The following is a 19,917-nucleotide window of genomic DNA, read 5'->3' on the forward strand; positions in this document are numbered from 1 at the left end:
TTGTTTACAAATTCTCTTCCCTGATCTGTCAGAATCCTTTTCGGTGCACCAAATCTGTAGCAAAAGTTCACTATGCACATAGTGACATCTTCAGCATTTTTCGATGGCAGTGGAAATGTTTCCACCCACTTCGTGAAATAATCTATCAGCACACATATGTACTGGTTTCCCCTGTCCGTCATGGCCAATTTGCCCACAAGATCCATGCCAATTAACTCCCATGGTTCAGTTACCTGTCATATATCAAAAAATATATCAGTTGTTCAATTTAAAAGTCATCCAACATACTAATCAAAAATCAAATAATGAAGACTTACAATGATGGGTGTGTGCTCTTCTATGGATTTGACAGACTTCTTTGATTGACATTCTGAGCATTGTTTAATCTGTAGTTAGAAAAAGAACATCTATTATGTTAAGAGAAAACATATTAGAAATAAAAATAGTGAATTATAGTGCATTCCTGAATTAATTCAGTAAAGTGCCATAGGTTGTTAGACATTGCACGCAAAGTATTGAATGAAGCTCTAAGTTCAGGATTAATAACATACTTTTGTTGCTACTCTATGTAAAAGACTAAAAATAATATTAACAGTAATACAATGAATAACCCAAACTGATATTAATAATAACATCAAAACACAGATTAATTTAAGCACCTTGCAAGACATTTTTCCTTATGTCAGAAGGTCACGATGAAGTGTTTAAACTATGGTTTTGTAAGCTGTAGCATTATTGTACATGATTCATAAATGCTATTATTGATTCATTTTAGCCTGTGTGTAGTACTTAGTAATTACTTTTTATTGGTGGGTGGTAATGAACAATATTTAGTCCAACTTTTACACTTGTCTGTGATGATTTAAAAACTGTGCAGTATCACAGTGCAGTTAATTTTTGTCAGTGGGACAAGATAACTGTTAATATAATAATGTACAAGAAAAAAAGAACTAACCCAGTTTCGAATATCAACTGTCATCCCAGGCCAATAATATCTATTGCAAATGGCGTCTTCGGTTTTCTCCTTTCCACCGTGTGCCGATAGTGCCGATATAACTGTCAGTATCACATGGACCTATAGACAGTTCAGTGTGTTCAATACAGTGCCTGGGAATTACTGCTTATACCTTATACCAGGGGGGAAAAATTTTGCCTGGCCACTGGGCAAATCGGTTTCCCCTGTATATTAACAATGAGAGTGGTACATTGGAGAGTATTTCACTGTCAGTATAACATTGACCTATAGACAGATCAGTGTGCTCAATATAGTGCCTGGGAATTACTGCTTATACCATATAGCAGGGGGGAACCATTTTGCTTGGCCACTGGGCAAATCGGTTTCCCCTGTATATTAGCAATGAGAGTGGTAAATTGGAGAGTATTTCACTGTCAGTATAACATAGACCTATAGACAGATCAGTGTGCTCAATATAGTGCCTGGGAATTACTGCTTATACCATATAGCAGGGGGGAACCATTTTGCCTGGCCACTGGGCAAATCGGTTTCCCCTGTATATTAGCAATGAGAGTGGTACATTGGAGAGTATTTCACTGTCAGTATAACATAGACCTATAGACAGATCAGTGTGCTCAATATAGTGCCTGGGAATTACTGCTTATACCATATAGCAGGGGGGAACCATTTTGCCTGGCCACTGGGCAAATCGGTTTCCCCTGTATATTAGCAATGAGAGTGGTACATTGGAGAGTATTTCACTGTCACTATAACATAGACCTATAGACAGATCAGTGTGCTCAATATAGTGCCTGGGAATTACTGCTTATACCATATAGCAGGGGGGAACCCTTTTGCCTGGCCACTGGGCAAATCGGTTTCCCCTGTATATTAGCAATGAAAGTGGTACATTGGAGAGTATTTCACTGTCAGTATCACATGGACCTATAGACAGATCAGTGTGCTCAATATAGTGCCTGGGAATTACTGCTTATACCATATAGCAGGGGGGAACCATTTTGCCTGGCCACTGGGCAAATCGGTTTCCCCTGTATATTAGCAATGAGAGTGGTACATTGGAGAGTATTTCACTGTCAGTATAACATAGATGCATAGACAGCTAAGTGTAACCAATCAGTACTTAATAATAATCAATAATAATAGAAAAAATTTTTTAATCCAGTATCACGAACTTCTGTATGTAGATCAATATGATAGTTTGGATTATGAGCAGTGTAAATCTATTTATACGAGTCATTATTTATGTGTTGGTTCATAGCAATCGTGTTATAGAAGCAAATTCTTCCAAGACGATACGAGCATTTCATGACAGCTGTTTATTAACGTGTGTCTTTTTTAATTTATTGTAAATGTGGTATAATACACAATGACATATAAACAGGAAAGAAATACAATCGTGGTTACTTGACGTTTAAAACGTGTATGGTGAACGGAATACTTATATATATAGAAAGGCTTCAAAACCCGAAATTCTCGGAAGTCTGCCATCTAGCGTATTGATTTCAAATTAGATCGTGAACGCGCATTTCAAGGGGAAACATAGGGAAACTGAACGGCTCCTGTCACTGTTTAGCGCAGGGGTGTCAAACTCATTTTAGGGTGAGGGCCGGATGACAAGAAAATGTGACCATGTGCGGGCCGAATTTATTATTATTTTTTTTTAATCATAGTGCATCAAATTACAACAAATACACTATATTCTGTAAAACTGCATTTAACAAGTCCTCAGAAACTGTTCATTAACACTCTTATTCCTTTTTAATACTACTACTACTAATAATAATGATAATAAAAAAGATTTGATATTTAATACTATTGTTCAAATCATCCCGCGGGCCGTATTGGACACCATAGTGGGCCATATTCGGCCCGCGGGCCGTATGTTTGACACCCCTGGTTTAGCGCCACTAGCGACAGCACAATCATTGCTTTTGATCATTTAGCCGATGTAAAGAATCTCTTTAGGCTAGTTCCAGGAGTGGCGGGTAGGTACCTCTCTACTGTATCTGAACGGCACCTGCCACTAGAGCTGCTACGTGACCTGCCACTACCGGCAGGCACTGTTCCCGAACGGCTCCTGTCACTGTTTAGCGCCACTAGCGACAGTACAATCATTGCTTTCTCAAATATTATCTTAAAGAGATGTACAGTCAGCAACAATAATATAATTCGTAGTCATACAAAGATTAAACAAGTCCTCAATTTATTTCCGTATTCCAGTTTATCGTAGCCGTGCACAGCATCTCGGGTTTACTTCCACGAGCGGCGGTGGCTGTCTCTGTACCCCGGCAGGCACTGTATTCGAACGGGACCTGCGCAGCTGCCAAGCTCCTTAGTGGCAGCTGCCGCTAAGAAGTGGCAGCTGCCGCTACCTGCCGTGACAGGTGCCTGTAACGGAGTGGCAGCTGCCGCTAAGAAGTGGCAGCTGCCGCTACCTGCCTTGACGGGTGCCTGTGACGTCACTTGTGTATAAGCAGTGAACCCTTACTGCAGCTGGAAGAGGCAACAAGAGCTCCGCAAGGCGCAGGAACAGCTAAATTTACCTCAACGTATGCTGATAACGGTACATAAATTATTATATTTTATTTGCTTAATATTTATCTTGTGGCACAACCATCTTAGTGAAAAATAAGAAAAATGACATTTTTGTCAGACTAGAAATAATACTTGTAAATCAAATATAATATTATTTAATTATAATAAATGATCACAACATTAATTGTCATTAATATGTTGTTATTTTAGGATTGTACAACTCGTTGGGGATCAACATATGCCATGGTACACTGTAAGACCGAACAGTAAAAGCTTGTCAAATAAACTAGGCTTTGTAAACTCAAATATTTGAAAAAGTTAATTCACCTCTAATATTTTGAGTCATCTGTACTATTTTTTAATTTTAAGTTTACAGTGATCAACTCATTTGAGTCTTTTTTGTCATAGTACTCAAATATTTTCATAACATTCGTCTGATGTCACGCACTTTGAACGCGGGAGTTGGTGGAAAATGTCGGCCATGTCTGATCTGCTCGCGTCGAATGAGAAACGCGGATAAAAGTTTTTCACCTGTGAACAACTCGGATAATTTTCGAAGCTAAAGCAGAAGAGGACATATCCTTAGCGTTATAGGGCTGCCAGTGAAGAATTTTCGGGTGAAACGTGTCGAACTTTCACCACTGTGCTGACTGCATTGAACGCCATTATCCTGATTTTCTCTCTGACCGGGCTAATCTGGTGAGTTAACTAAGGTTATGTGTTGATATTTAAGTGTTGTGTTTTATTATTTTCTTTTTCAAATGCATTTAGAGTCTCAGCAGTTAAGTTAATTGCACGCATATGAGATCGAGTGAATGAAGGCATATTGTATAAACGTAACAGTATATTAAAAAGTGGAAGGCATTGTATATAGATTTTTTTTATTAACATCTTAGACTGGAAAGTTTAGAGTGAATCTACTTCTCATAAATTCAACTTTTTGTTAATTCAGATTCTGATGCATCTTTAATTGTCATGCATGTTCGGGCATGTTTTGTTAGAACTAGCTAACTTAATTAGTGCATAGAGGTTTTACTATAATTTGATGCAAAAACATCAGTGTTATAATCGGAGTGTTTGCATATTTGTGAAACATGTTAATTAAAAACATTTTGGCTAGTAATCAGCTAAGTAAAGAACCTGAAAATCAATACGTGAAACAAAAGCGCGCGGTCAAAAATTAACGGACCTCTTCTGACTGTCTCGATTCAGAACTTGATAGTGTAGAATTAACTTTTAATATATAGTTTAGTAGTGTATAGTAAACTATATGTAGGGTGTTTTGTATTTCTTATCAGTCATGCTAATCTTTTAATATTCTCTCTTCAGGCTAAAACTGAAGCAACTGATTGATGATCTGTTCTCTTCATATACGTATATTTCATATTGTTACTAAAATGTGATTTCCAATGGCTTGGAGGTGCAAACTTTGTGCTGCTGTCTTTGATAAACGAGTACAGTTACTTGGACACTGTCGTTTGCATCATAGCAGTTTTTCCCTTGTCAGTCCATTACCCTGTCTCTATGATGATTGTGTCTGCACATTTCTTTCAGTAAATGCTTTGAAAATTCACTTGACACGGTCACATTCTGAGGCAGTTCTGCATAGTGAAAATCAGGTGGGATGTGCGTCATTCATATGTTCATTGTGTGGATTCAAGCAACCATTTAATGATGATACTCTTCTTAGCCATTTGAGAACACATTTAAAACGGCACGAGATGGTGGAATGTCCATTTAAAAATTGTCACTACCGTTCTAATGTGTATTCCTCCTTTAATGCACACAAAAGTAGGAATCATCCAGACTGTGATGTCTCAGATTTTAAAAATGACATTGTTTTGATAAATACTGACAACCACTTGGTGCAGAGTCAGGTTGAATGTGATGAGGCTGATCCCTCTCAGGCCTCTCCTGAGCTTGATGCTCCTGGGTATAATCAGCCAGATCTTAGTTATGACTGTAGTGAATTGCAAGTTCAGTTGAGAAATAACTTGGCTTCTTTGTTCTTGAAAATGCACAGTGTTCTTCATGTGTCGGAGATGGCTATACAAGACATAGTTGAAAATTTGATGCATATCTTCTCATTGTCCCAACCTCTTGTGAGAGAGACTATTGTTAGAGTTTTGCAAGAGCATGGTCAGTCTGTCAGTGATGCCTCTCTTAATAAATTGGTGGATGCTCTCATGAAAAGTAATGTCTTTGTCAGTGCTACTTTGGAAGGTGCAGAGCTCTCCACTGCTAAGAGGAGGAAAACATTTGTGAAGAGTAACTACCCTCTGGTATTGCCAGTGCAGTATACTCTAGATTCCAGTGGACATACAGCAGTGTATATTCCAATACTACACATGCTCCAAACAATGTTTAAAAACACAGACCTTCTTGACAAGATTCAAGAAGTTAAACCCTCGCTGCCTGGGTTGTATGCATCCCATGAAGATGGAACGTATTTCAAAGAAAATCTGTTATTGTCGCAGGCGGAAGAGCTGAAATTATCACTGATTTTGTATGTTGATGACATTGAACTGGCTAATCCTTTAGGCACAGCTAGGAAGATCCACAAGCTTTTTGCTGTCTATTGGTTGCTTGCCAATATACCAAGTCAGTATAGGTCCAACCTACATGTCATACAGTTAGCTTTGCTGTGCAAAGTACCTGACCTGCAGAAGTGTGGTTATGAAAGTGTTCTGTCACCTTTGTTAAAGGACTTGAGCACTCTTGAGCAAGATGGCATTTTCATTGAAACCCTTGGACACTGTGTCAGGGGAACTGTTTTTTGCGTTGCAGCTGATAATTTGGCTGCCAATGGTCTTGCAGGCTTTGTGCAGTCTTTTCGAGGACCATATGTCTGCAGATTCTGTTGCTGTACAGTAGATCAGATACAGTCTACTGAAGTTTCTGAAGGAGAGTTCAGTGTGAGAACAAGAGCTTGTCATGATCTTCATGTACAGAATGTTGTGCAAGGCGAAAATGCAAGTCATCTTGGTGTTAAGGGTAGCTGTGTTCTCAGGAACACACTGCAGCATTTTCATCCCATTACAGGTTTCCCACCCGATGTACTTCATGACCTGTTTGAAGGTATTGTACCAGTTGAACTGGCGTTGTGCATCAGTGAGATGATTCACCTTAAGTATTTCACTCTTGAATTTCTGAACACAAAAATCCGCACATTTCCGTATCAGCACTCGGACAGGCTTGATAAACCACAACCAATCCCGAAGAACTTTGCAGCTAAACTAAGCATTGGTGGGAATGGGCATGAAAATTCCACTTTACTGAGGTTATTGCCACTCATGGTGGGAAGTAAAGTTCCTGAAGGAGATGAAGCATGGGCCTTATTGATGGATCTGAAAGAAATTGTGCAGCTGGTGTTGTCTCCATCTTTCACAGAGGAATCCATCCAGTACATGCAGACTAAGATAAGTGACCACAGACAGAGCCTTCAGGCAGTGTTTCCTTACTTTAAGCTCCGACCCAAACATCATTATATTGAGCACTACCCAGAACTAACAAAGTGTTTTGGGCCTCTGGTTCACCTATGGACCATGAGGTTTGAGGGAAAACATCGTTTTTTTAAAAAGGTTATACATGACACACAGAATTTCAAGAATGTCTTGAAAACTCTTGCTACCAGACATCAGCACATGATGGCGTATCATCTCAGTGCTCCATTATTTTTCAAACCCCACACACACGCCTCAAGTGTCACCTCTGTCTATGTTGCCACTTTACCAGAAGTGGCAAAAGACTTCATACAGACAAAGACAGATAGGGAAAACATATACAGTACCTCAAAGGTCACCATAAATGGAACAGACTATGCAAGTGGAATGTTAGTTTCTGCAGGCCAGGCAGGTGGACTTCCAAAATTCAGCAGGATTGAAAACATACTGCTTGTGAACAACACTGCTTCCTTCCTTTGCAGGAACTATGAATGCTGGTACAGTGAGCACTTGAGGTCTTTTGAGCTGACGTCATCAGGCAGCTTCTCTGTGTATCAGCTGTCAGAGCTAAATGACACACAAAGTCTCACAGCATATAATATTGATGGGCATTTGATATTAACACAAAAAAGGTCTGTTTTGATCAGAGACTTAAATTGAAATGTTTCTTCAAGTGGGAACCTTGTTCTGTTTGTTCATTAAAAGAAATGAATAAGATTTGTAAAAAGAAAAAGAATACAAATCACAAACATAAAATATCACTCCACACCATGACTACTTTTACGTATTGCGAGCATTATGCATTTGAGGTAAATGATGATTGCAAATTGCTTAATTTTTTTTGGAACAAATTGATTGTTATTAATGTTACTCATTGATCCTGTCCCTCTATTTTTTTTTTTTTTTTTTTTCTTATAGAAAATGGCAGCTCAAAACTTCCTGCTTCATATCCATATTTCCACAGACATAGTCAGGAAGATGACTCTGTCTTCACGGCCACCATCTGTGGACGAGCTAAAAACAATGATCAAAGAAAAGTTTAAGCTAGACTTTGACTTTAGCTTATCATACCAAGATCCAGATTTCGACGGGCAGCTTTGTTCACTTCTAGACATTGAAGAGCTTGCACAGAAGGTTGTGCTAAAAGTTATAAGATCTGAGACTGACGCCAGTTCAGTAGCATCAGATGGCACAATAATATTGCCCCATGCCATTACTCCAGACAGGACTGAGAGATGGCCTGATGTTTTTCCAGTGCCTACTTTTTCATATGAGGTAGAACTCATTCTTGGTGAAGGAAATGTTGCATACGAGAGAACAGGGAAAACGCTCAAATTATCTAGGGGACAAAAACATGACATCCTCGAGACCCTTGCAGCTAAAATGCACAGCTTTAAAGCATACCCCAATGATAAGGATGTTTCAATGGTAACAGAAGCACTTGTCACTCAGGATCCTTGTCTAACAGAGCCAGGATCTCGGACTGGATGGTATGGTTGGAAAAATAGTCTGAAGTTTAAGATGGGGAACTACCGCACCAAGTTAAGTCGGGCTGGCTTTCACGAGGTGGCTGTAAATTCTGGAAAGAGAAGCAGAAACAATCCAGACAAACACGCTTCCCATACTAACATTAAAAGACCAAAGAGGGCAGAAGTGAATTTCCTTCCTAATTTCCCTAGAGGTGAAGATCCTGCAAGCCTTGAACAATTGCGGCTGCAAATTGTAGATCAAGTTCAGATGAATGATAGAAATCTTCCCCTGATCACAAAGTTGATGCAAACCACCTTTGCACTGCGGCGGAAAGAGGTCATCGGTGATGAGCTACCCGTTTGTGAGATTCTTGACCGTTGGCCTACCCTTAAAATGGAATCTCAGGTGAAAATATTTTCCTTATTATATCTCTTTGACTAGATTAGATTAATTAATGTAATAATTTTGTATTAGTGGTAACTTGGCTGGTTTTACTCAGATTTACATACAGGTTTAAAACTTGTTGTGACCTGTTAAGTTAATGTTTTCCTTTAACAGGCAATGGTGTTACAGTTTCCATAAATGTTTGATAATGTTATATACAAATGTGGTTTTTTTTGTACAGATCTGTGCTGAATTCCATAGAATCACAAACATGAATCTGAAGAACCACTTCTATGCTGTGTTGGACCAACATGCCCCCCGTCTTCAGAGTTTATTCAGGAAGAAGGCTGCTCGCACAGGGAGAGTAGCTGAGGTTCTGGATCAGCTGTTCAGGAATTATGACCTCCAGGTATGTTGGTTACCCTTTCTGGTAGATGACATACCTATTGGAGGGTTTTGGTTGATATTTGGTTGAACTGTAATACGTATGCTCTCTCCCTCAAGGAACAAGTTGACGTTCATGTGAGACGTGCTGCTGTCCTTCGTGCACTCCCTGCATATCTACATGAGGATGACTCAAGATTCCTGAAGCTGTGGGATGTAAGTTAATAAATTGTTTGGAATTAATGCAGTCTATCATTCATCTGTTTTTGTGTAAAATATTTGATAGAATTTTATTTATAAAGTTTACAAATTAGGGTGCAGTGGTTAGCACTGTTGCCTCACACCTCTGGGGCCAGGGTTCGAATCCCGCCCTGGTCACACGTGTGTGGAGTTTGCATGTTCTCCCCATGTCATCGTGGGGTTTCCTCCGGGTACTCCGGTTTCCCCATCACGGTCCAAAAACATGCTAAGGTTAATCGGCATTACTAAATTGCCCGTATGGCGTTTGAGTGTGCTCAGCGATGGGCTGGCCCCCTGTCCTGGGTTGTTCCGTGCCTGCAGCTTCCAAGATAGGCTCCGGACCCCCCGTGACCCAGTAAGGATAAGTGGGTTAGAAAATGGATGGATGGAAGTTAAATTAATATATAGAAAAAAGTTTTAAAAGACTGTTCTGGCACCAATTATTGATTAATATGATATGTCATCAGACCTTCTATCTCTTCTGCTTAGCTGCCATTCAGGTTGTAGTTGCAGCTGCTGAATATATCAATTAGAGATGTACTGTAGTTACTGTGGTTAAATCTAATTCAACAGTCCTTCAATAAATTGACTTTTTTTGAAAATTTAAAGGACATGTTAAACAAATTATCTTATTTAAAATGTGTTGGCTGTTGTAATTGTGGAGGCTGGTGAACTAATGCTAGAAATGTGTTTGTTAAATTAAGTTTACTCTATACATACACTTTATGTTATGCATATATTACATTGATTCTCAGCAAGCAACAACGGTAAAAAGACCATTAATTTTGTCGCAATATGTTTTAGAATTCTACAGACATGTGACAAATCAAATGTTTAATTTTTTGACCCCTATAGAGATCTGGTGTATCTGTTATGCTGTGTAGTTGGTCATTGAATGGGTATGAAAAAAATGTGATTCCTATGGTGCCTTTGCAGTCATAGATCTCAGTGCAATTCGCAATGCAATTCAAATTGGCCTAAGGATAGCTTAGGCAATCTGGAGTAGAGAACTCCTCTTTGTTCTTGTCTACAGGTGGCGCAGTCTGATGAACCTGACATTGATGACATAACAGTTGGACTCCTCTTAATCAACACCAGTTCAACAGATGCCAAGTTCTTCTGCCCAGAAAGGATTGCGGTTGTGTTAGAGGGTAATGTAGTAATTGATTGCACCACCCTGGCTGATGGATTTGTCATGCTTTTTGGTCTCATTTATGGCCTTCACCTAAGTTACCCAAAAGACCTGGCCAACACATTTGACTTTATCCAAAAAGTCTTGATGGGACTAGATGATGGGAAGTTGAGGCCCAGGGTGTTAAGTCTTAAAAATGACCTTTTGGCAGTGGAGTAATCTGAATGTACTGTAAGTTGTTTCATTACTTGTGCGCATGCACTGCAGTCACTTTTGTTATACCTTAATGCAATGTAAGTTGCACTTTCTGTGGGTTTTCTGTACTTTGTTTTACGTTTTCTACATTTTATTGTTGTTCACATTAGAGAGTTACTGCTCAGCTTCTGGAATTATTATAATGAAAGAGTAAAACGATATGGAAAACAATTGTCCATACTTCTGCTGGGGCATTTAGGCATTTGTACTATGTTTAGGTCACTCATAATTTGATTTAATGTTTCATGGCTGGGATAGAAGTGATTAGGTTTGGTGATAGTCTAATATTTTCCATATACTGTTAACTGAGACAGATGCTTTTATATTGCTGCATTTATTAGGTCATTATGTGTTGTGTGAACCATTGAGCAGCATGTTTTATAGAAATACTGGTATTGTATATTTTTGGATACTTTTTTTGTTAAAAAAAAAAATAAAATAAATCACAGCAGTATAATGTGCAGTAGTTTTATCCATATTGCCAAGTTCTAGAAGTGAGATTTAAAAAATGAGGCAATTTTTCATATAGTTTCAATGTTTCACTGTTTGTGAAGTATACATTACCATCAGTCAAACAACTTTGACCAAGTTCATGTTTGGTTAATGTTTTATGGTTACTTAATAAATGAGTAACTTGCATTTAAATTGCCTGTGTTAATCTGTCTTTAAATGTTTGGTTAATGTGTGTATTCACAGATTTTGAGTTAAATCTACATAAATATTTTTAAGTAATCAGTTTAAAAAAAATTAAGTATCTGTTGTACACTTTTGAGTTAAAAGTCAACAAAGTTTTAAGTCACAATAGAGTTTATACAGCTTAAGTGAACTTAAATATGTTCAGTAAATTTCACATTAAAAATGTATTAGTCAGCAACTAATTGCTTTTAGTTACAGGTAATTAATAAGTACAAGTTAACTATACTTGATTCAGTATGTAAAAAGTGCTCATTAAAGAATGTTCTTTTAACTTAGAAAGTCGAGTTGGTGTAAATTTAAAATAATCAGTTAAACCTACTTAAAAAACTAAGTTACTTTCAGTTTTTTATGTAATCAGTTTCAACAATTTTTTTGAGTTCTATTAACTTATCGGGTTTTACAGTGTAGTAAAAATTCTGGAACAGCTTCCTGCCATTAAAAGGGTTTTTGCTGATGACAAGAGCCGTCGTCGAACACTCCCAAACGTGACCTGGCAGGACATTGCTGTACTAGAGACTGTCAGGGATCGGTTGAAGCCTGTCGCAGAATTTACTGATATATTATCAGCTGAAAATTACGTGACAGTCTCATCTCTGCTGCCCGTGCTGCAGCTAACAAAGGATATCCTGAAGGAGGAGGAGACTGATGTGGAGATGACGGCAGGAATTAAACGGAGGATTTTGGAGAAACTCGACTCGAAATATGACGACAGTACTCTCCAACTAATGCGCAAAGCTACCCTACTTGACCCACGCTATAAGGGCGACCACATCGATGCCGCACAACTTGATGTGATCAAATCACAGCTTGAGGTTGAGATGGTGGCATATTGGAATGAAAAAAATATGCCACCTGTACCCATCAGAGTGGAGGAGGAAGAAGAAAAAGATGCGGCAGGTACGTCATCAGGTGAGAAACAGCCGGCTAAGAGGATCAAAACACTGGGTCGTCTTCTTGGCAGAGCAAAGCCGTCTGTGTCCACATCCACACCTGTAGACCAGCGAACAAAATCTGAAATCACGTCTTACTTACAAGAGGAAGTAATTGATGGTGATGACAAGCCACTGGACTGGTGGAAAGAAAATGGATGCAGTTTTCCTTTAATGGCAAACCTGGCAAAAAAATAGGCTACCTATGTGTTACCGCAATTAGCACCCCTTCAGAGCGCGTGTTTAGCGCAGCCGGCAACATAATCACTCCACTTCGCAGCCTACTCAAACCAGAAAAAGTTAACCAGCTTATTTTTTGGCAAAAAATCTGTAGACGGAAGCATTACTCTTGCATCGTAAACAGTCATATTGTTTTAAATCTGTAAGCAATGTAACTAAGATTGCATTATTTTAGTTCTTGGTTATTTAATTTATTTTTTTGCTTTTTGTTTATTGAAACGTATTTGGCTATTAGCGACAAGATAAACACTCTTTAATGTTAAATATGTTAAACAAGTTAGAGTTTGAAATAAACCTTTTCATTTTCATAGCCGACTGATTATTGTGCATTTATTCTGAATACGCATTATACATTTGCGGCTTGCAAGGAATGCATATGACGATTTTTAAAAGAGAATCACTCCTCTTTGAAAAACGTATTACAAGCGACTTTAAAACTAAATTTCCTTCTTTCACAAATTATGTCAAGCCTGCTTGTTATAAAGAGACATTGTACAGCTGTTATTTTAACCATGTTAAAAAAAACTGCAAAACTGCATTATTTTCGTTTTGTTTTAGTTGCATAAAGTGTAAACAACAAAAATAACATAACTATACAATAAGAAAAATTATATATTACATAATTTTGTATATTAGCCTAACACTGATAAATTTATGTATGATTTTTAAAATATATTCCTCTGGTGTCTGGTGGATGAAGGTTACGTGACGATGACAGTGTGAAACTATGCAAGGGCCAATGAATTGTACTTTGATAATAATAATTGCCTAATAATAAAAAAAAAAAAAAAAACCAACAACTAGAATAGGGGTCGGCAACCTTAGGCACGCGTGCCACTAGTGGCACGCGGAGGAATTTCTGGTGGCACGCTGACGGACTTTTCGTGACGTCACATGCCGCGACGCGGGAGCAACACGATGGAGCGCAAGTGTCAGTACACGATCCGTGCCGCCTGCCCGATCCGATCTGCGCATGGGGGTTAGGGTTAGGAGCGCTCCCCCCCCTCGGAAAATACACGTCCGCCCCCCCCCCCGTCGCAAAATACGCGAGCACCCCGCGCCCCCCCCCCCCCCCCGTGGCACGCTAACTAACAAGAAAGTATCTAATTGGCACTCCATGTCAAAAAGGTTGCCAACCCCTGAACTAGAAAATAAGCCGTATTATCGTCATTTTTATTAGCTATCGTCCATATGGCTGACTATCGTCGATAGACGATAGTATCGTCTATCGGCACAACCCTACCATCTGCAGCGCAGAATGACTCAAAATCCCTGAAATGTCTCTGTCAACCCATTTCGGGCAGTTTTGGTGCGGGTGTGCTGTACAGTACTGACACAGGAGGCAGACCCCAAAGTGCAGTAGCCAAAGGTTTTATTAATAGAACCTTGAACAGCCAAAACCAGAATGAGGATCCAAAAGAATAGTTGAGGTACGGGCAGAAGTCGACAACCGGGAAGGTCAATCCTACACATATGGACGAGATGTGGGGACGACGAGGGAGAAGGAGCAGGATCGTCAGGGCAGCAGGGCAGGACGGAGCAGGAGGGCAGGTCAGGTGGGATCAGGCAGCTCGGAGAGGGGCGAGGAGCAGGCAAGGCAGATGAAACAGCAGGGCAGGACACGGCAGGCAGGACACAGGCAAAATGCTCAGTACGGCTCATTAGGAAATGGCAACAATACTTTGTACAGGCTTCTGGGATATGCTGGTTTAAATAGCGCTACTAGCTGCCGATTGTCTACCAGCGCTCGGCCCCACCCTTGTGGGCGTGACAGCGGGGAACTCGTATTCCGAGTTTTGAAGCCGGAAGTGACAACATGCACGCTCCTGTTTCCCAGAAATATCTCGGAGCAACACAGAGGATCCCGAGTTCAGAATCCAAAACGGCTGCGCCTTTTATCAACAGAAGAGAAAGTTGTAGTTTTATACTGTTTAAGCACTACTTCTCATTTGTGGCTCATTAAATCGGTTGCACACACTATACCGTCCAACTTATCTGTGGACGTGTCGCTACGGAGTTTTATACGTAAAGCACCACACATAATGTGTTATCAACTGATATTGCTAACAATGGCAATTAACCGGGCTTGAATTGGATTTCATGATTAGTCGGATTATTTGTCGGATTTACGGTAGTTCGGGCTAATTGTAAGTGAACGAAGATAAGGACCATTTAAACTGAGGTACCTTAAATCCGACAAGTTGTCCGTCTAAGCAAAAAATTTTGCTTTTTGATATAAGTCCATGGTATTGCACTTCTGTGGCAGATGGAGTGCATCCAACTCATGTGCAAGATGTTCAATAAACATGTTAAGTGCATACATATTCCCTTTTTTCCCCGGAATGCACCAGGGACCCATTGCAGGGGGCCATTTCTTCCCTCTTTGGAATAATTACCTTATAACTTCAGATGCAAAAGTCACAGACACATGCCTGATACCTAAAAATCAAAGCTGACCCCTTCACAATTAATTGTTGGAAGTTCAATAACCAAAATGAGTAACTGTGTATAATTTATGGACAGGCGAATAACAAAAACAGTTGGAAAAATACAAAAACCTGTCTTTGTGTCTTGGATTTTTGCAAATATTTTTTAAAAGTACATGATGGATTAGGTCCAATTTAAAAAATGTGGTTCCCTAACTTGTTTTCTACATGTGTGCCCCAATTTCATGTCATTTGATGTAGCCGAACAGGTTTTACGGAGGAAAGAACAAATGGTGCAACTGGGAGCCTTTCATGTCCAAAACTGAAACCTATCCAAAATGGCCACAGTGTAACTAGCAGTGTTTTTTGGGATAGCGTCTCTTTCTAAATGCATTAACACTTACGGGTCATAAGAAACATTTTGTTTCTAACCCTAACCCTAACTCCGCATAACTTTGCCCAAACAAAGTGCGACAAGTGCCCCGCATAACTTTGCCCAAAAAAAGCCGACAAGTACCGTACATAACTTTGCCCAAACAAAGCCGACAAGTAGCCTACCGTACATAACTTTGCCTAAACAAAGCCGACAAGTGCCCCGCATAACTTTGTCCAAGAGAAAGCCAAAAGCGCTGTATTACTTTGCACACGCAAAGCTTGACAAAGGCGATGCGGAACTTTTCCCTATGTACCACAATACAATTGTTACCAAAGCAGATGTTAATTATAATTTGCTGAATCACGGAATTATAAAAATCTATAGAATAAAAGAGTAAACTGTAAATAAATGTACTTACATGTCGAGGGTTGCGTCCTCTGCATACTCGAGACACTCCCACAAAAACTGCACCGGCAGAGAATAATTTGCGCATTTATGTCCCCAGCGCGAAAAACAATGCCCAATCAGCACATCCCATACCATTTTGCGAATCTTAGACGCACCTCTATTGGATGAAGCAGATGACACTGTAAGTTGATGTTCATACAAAAAGTTTATTATAGTGAAACATAACCATGCATGGGCAAAGGTTCAGTGTGTAAAACATGGTATGCTAGCAGGGAATCAGAACATGTATCTAAAAAAATACTTGACAATGAAAAATGACAGTGATTGAATTATGAATATAACAGATCAAGCTTTCAAACGAGCGTAACTTTGTCATTTTATTCAATGGTTTTCTTATAAAATTCCGAAGATGAAAAACATAGCACGAATGTAAACAATGCCGACTGACATTTTTCTGCGAAGAGTGAGCAAGCTATTTGAGAGCATGACAGTCATATTTATGGAAAAATGTGATTTGTCTTAATACTGTGACGGTTTATGAATTATTGGTCGTGAAAGAAATAGTTTGAAGTGCTTAGTTTTCATTTTATTAACACTTATATTTCACTTCCGGACACTCGACCCGTTTAAAGATGGTTACCATGGTCATTTTGTTTATACTTGTTACAAAAAAACTATGGCACAAAAATTGTGCAACTTTGTACATATATTATAATAAAGGTTTCTTGTAGTGTAACAAGCCGTTTTTCGTTGATTTTATACATTTGTTTCTTTTATTGAACGTCATTTTTCTTTGGTATTGAAAACTCGGACGTATGCGTCCGAACCACTAGAGGGCGAATTCTGAAAAGGCGCATTTAATTTAGCGGTCATTCTGCTGAAACAGCTGAATCCGTGCTGGAAGATGATGCCAAAGAAAGCTAAATCCGGTTTTCAAAAAAGAAAAGAGAGGCAGGAAAGAAACAAAAAAGGAAATGAGGGAAAGCAACTGCTTACAAACTTTTTTCCAAAGAAAGGTGAGCCGAAATGTGAAAGCAAATAGCCTACATTAAATGAACTGTGATTATTAAACACTTCAATACCACCGCGAAATTACACAAAGTTTAACATGATGTAGTCTAGATAAGTCTAAATATTTTTTTTTGTTTGCTTAACCCCCTGGATTCCGCCGCGTATCTTTCTCGTCTATTTCAGTTTATATCTCGCTGAAATGTTCGTGTAGAATCATGGAAAAAACGCTGACTAAATCTGTAATCTGTCTTCTTTTCAAAACGTCCATTGTCGGAGGTATTTAAAGTTATTAAAATTATGTTAAATCGGCAAAAAATAAACCATGTCACCTTTGTTTTACCTGCATGGGGGGCGTCTAGTACCACCTTCGCGTGAAGATCGCTATTCACATTCTAAACAGCCGCACTTCCGCGTATCCTAGTGGGCACTAACTGGGATATAAATTTCAGTGTTTAGTTTTTTGCCCATTGCCATTTTTCAGTATTTTCTTTTTGCCCTTTTTTTTATGAAAAATGACTAGTGAGTCAAGTTTTGTTTATCTTTCATTATAAATAAAGTATTTTGTCAATGTGGAAATCTGAAATGGCATTTTTCTTTTATGTAATAATAATAAATAGGCTACTTGATAAAAAGCTGTTCTCTTCAGCCAAATGCAAAAGTGTTCAATTTTCATGCAGGCCTATGATGTATGATGTTCCAGTGAAGTCCTGTGTGATTAGCCTGTTTTTTTTTTGGGGGGGGGGGGCATGGGCACTGTTTGGGCATAGGGCCCAGAATTTGGTGCTACGCCCCTGACTGTACCCCCCGATCAAGACCCAGACCCCCGCAAAGAGCCAAAAATAGCAGTTTGGGGGGGGTCTTAACATTTTTCTTTTGTTGTAAAAAAAAAAAAAAAAGATAATCTCACCTTATAGAAAATTTTATGTAAAACGATTTCAAACAGCCCTAATGTGGACCGTACTGTTTTAACCACCTCGGCGCTAGAAGCAGCCAGTCGGCTGCGTCATTCATTCTCATTCAGACCTGGGGGGCAGGGGCGCCGCCAGAAATCTTGGGCCCCATGAAAGATTAGAATTTTGCCCCCCCCCCCTTTGCGAAAAGGTATGCTGCATGTGATCATCTGTTTAGGTGATAACATCATTAGCAACTACATATTGTTACTTGGTATAGAGTCCATTCTAAGTTCTTAATGTGTTGAAACATCTTGCATGCATCACTGTATCAGTATGGACTTATAACAGATACACATTGTTTATACTTCAGATGGTAAAACATTTACACTAGTACTGACATAGTAAAGGTACCTATGAAAAAGGTGTTTTCTTTCACCTGTAGTACACTCACTTATTAAAAGGCACAACAAATGTTCAAATATTCAACATAGATACTTACAAACAGTATCAACAAATCCAAACATGAACAATGGTAAAACATTTACAGTACTTGTTTTTTTTCTCAACTCAACACTTTTGTCTCTTGATTTAGATGCCTAAGTCTAGACGCCGAGGCTTCTTGGTAGCAAAGTCATAAATTAAGTCTTTGAAATCTAGAGAGAGAGCCAGTTCACTTTCAATTGAGAGGATTGCCAGACTATTCAACCTCTCCTGTACCATTGTTGACCTGAGGTAGCTCTTGATAAGTTTCAGTTTACTAAATGCTCTTTCTCCACCAGCAACAGTAGCTGGGAGAGTGCAAAAAATCCTAATGGCAATACACACTTCTCCAAAAATGCTCTGGAGTTGCATTTTGTAAATTGAATTGAGAAGCTCAAGGCTGGTGCAATCATAGGGGAAAGTGGCAAAAAATACTGTGTTGAGATGCCTGATTTCACTCTTCAACTGAGGAGTGAGGTCCTTTGTGTACTTGCTTATGAGTGGGTGACACACATCACTAGTGACTTGGACACTCGGTTCCAAACAATAGCAAACATCGTTGAGGAGTTTGCTGCTATTATTAAGGTTGGTCAGTTAAGGGACAGTGATGTTGCTGCTATGGTCCATGGCAGTGAAAAACACAGTGTTTCTAAATTCCTCTGCACAGTCGCTCTGACCTGTTTCTTCTGGGGGGGGGGGCTCATCAAAGAACCTCCTTCTCTTCCTCTCACGGCTGAGTTCTTTTTTGAATTGAGGTGGAATCCCCATTTCATTTGCAATTAATGTTGCCTCAGAGAGGAGGGACTCCCATTCATTCCTTAGAGCCTGCATCTCATCTTTGAGTGCATTTATATTGGCTGCCTCCACCTCAAGAGAAATTTTACCTGACTGGAGTATCACATTCCTGCAATCAATACACTGCAATACTTTCACCCAGATGGTAAGAAGCACAATGGCATCAAATGACATGAAGTACTTCCTCAGACCAACACCTTCAGCTCTAGCATCATTTGAAAGACTGCATGTAGTTAGTATGGAACTAAGGGCCTCAATGACACTTGGTAAGTGTTTTGCAACCGGTTTAACAGCATCAATTCTTGCACTCCAGCGAGTGTCAGACAAGCTGTGGACAGAGCAGCTGGTACTTTCCTTGTATATGGCCCAACGCTCTGGACTGGCACTTACAAATTTGTAAAGACAATTGATGAAGCCAAAAAAAGTTGACACTTCATCACTTGATCCTGCTGCATGTACCCCAGCAAGATTTAACGTGTGGGAAGCACAGGGTGAAAATGTGGCCAGATTGTTGGTCTTAAGTATTTGGGCTTTCCCTTAACTTTCCCTTAACTTTCCCAGACATGTTAGCACCATTGTCATAGCCTTGTCCCCTACAATCAGCAATATCTATCCCTAGTTTCTTAAGCACATCCTCGATCATCCCTGCTATTTCACTCCCTGTTTTTTTATTGAATTGTTTGAATTCAATAAACTTTTCTGTTATCTCCCATTCATTTGCATGCTCATTATAATGGACATATCTAATGAGCAAAACATTTTGCTCTGTGTGGGAAATGTCTGGTGTGGCATCACAAAAAATGCTGTAATAAATGGCATCCTCTCTTTCTCTCAAAATAGATTT

The 19,917-nt window shown here is 39.3% G+C and overlaps 1 protein-coding gene across 6 annotated transcripts; it reads left to right on the top strand.

Annotated features, from left to right (window-relative positions):
• Positions 1 to 3,378: 3,378 nt before the first annotated feature.
• On the top strand, positions 3,379 to 11,464 carry LOC140577604 (sterile alpha motif domain-containing protein 3-like). Of its 6 annotated transcripts, none has more exons than XM_072712748.1 (6): positions 3,379 to 3,539; positions 3,722 to 5,130; positions 7,437 to 8,829; positions 9,050 to 9,217; positions 9,313 to 9,408; positions 10,466 to 11,464. In XM_072712748.1, the coding sequence occupies exons 3-6, from the start codon at positions 7,876 to 7,878 to the stop codon at positions 10,781 to 10,783; spliced, it is 1,536 nt and encodes a 511-aa protein (XP_072568849.1). In that variant the 5' UTR covers positions 3,379 to 3,539; positions 3,722 to 5,130; positions 7,437 to 7,875; the 3' UTR covers positions 10,784 to 11,464. The 6 variants fall into 6 exon arrangements, with proteins under 6 accessions (XP_072568849.1, XP_072568848.1, XP_072568850.1 ...); XM_072712747.1 differs by having other exon boundaries at positions 7,873 to 8,829; XM_072712749.1 differs by having other exon boundaries at positions 3,722 to 4,210.
• The last annotated feature ends 8,453 nt before the right edge of the window (positions 11,465 to 19,917 follow it).

The sequence above is a fragment of the Paramormyrops kingsleyae genome, chromosome 5 (genome assembly GCF_048594095.1).
Source record: "Paramormyrops kingsleyae isolate MSU_618 chromosome 5, PKINGS_0.4, whole genome shotgun sequence".
NCBI lineage: Eukaryota > Metazoa > Chordata > Actinopteri > Osteoglossiformes > Mormyridae > Paramormyrops > Paramormyrops kingsleyae.

Coding starts and splice junctions, on each gene's coding strand:
- LOC140577604 (XM_072712747.1), top strand. CDS start 4,921: ATGGCTTGGAGGTGCAAACTTTGTGCTGCTGTCTTTGATAAACGAGTA. Junction 9,218..9,312: donor TCAGGAATTATGACCTCCAG/GTATGTTGGTTA, acceptor CTCTCCCTCAAG/GAACAAGTTGACGTTCATGT. Junction 9,409..10,465: donor GATTCCTGAAGCTGTGGGAT/GTAAGTTAATAA, acceptor TCTTGTCTACAG/GTGGCGCAGTCTGATGAACC.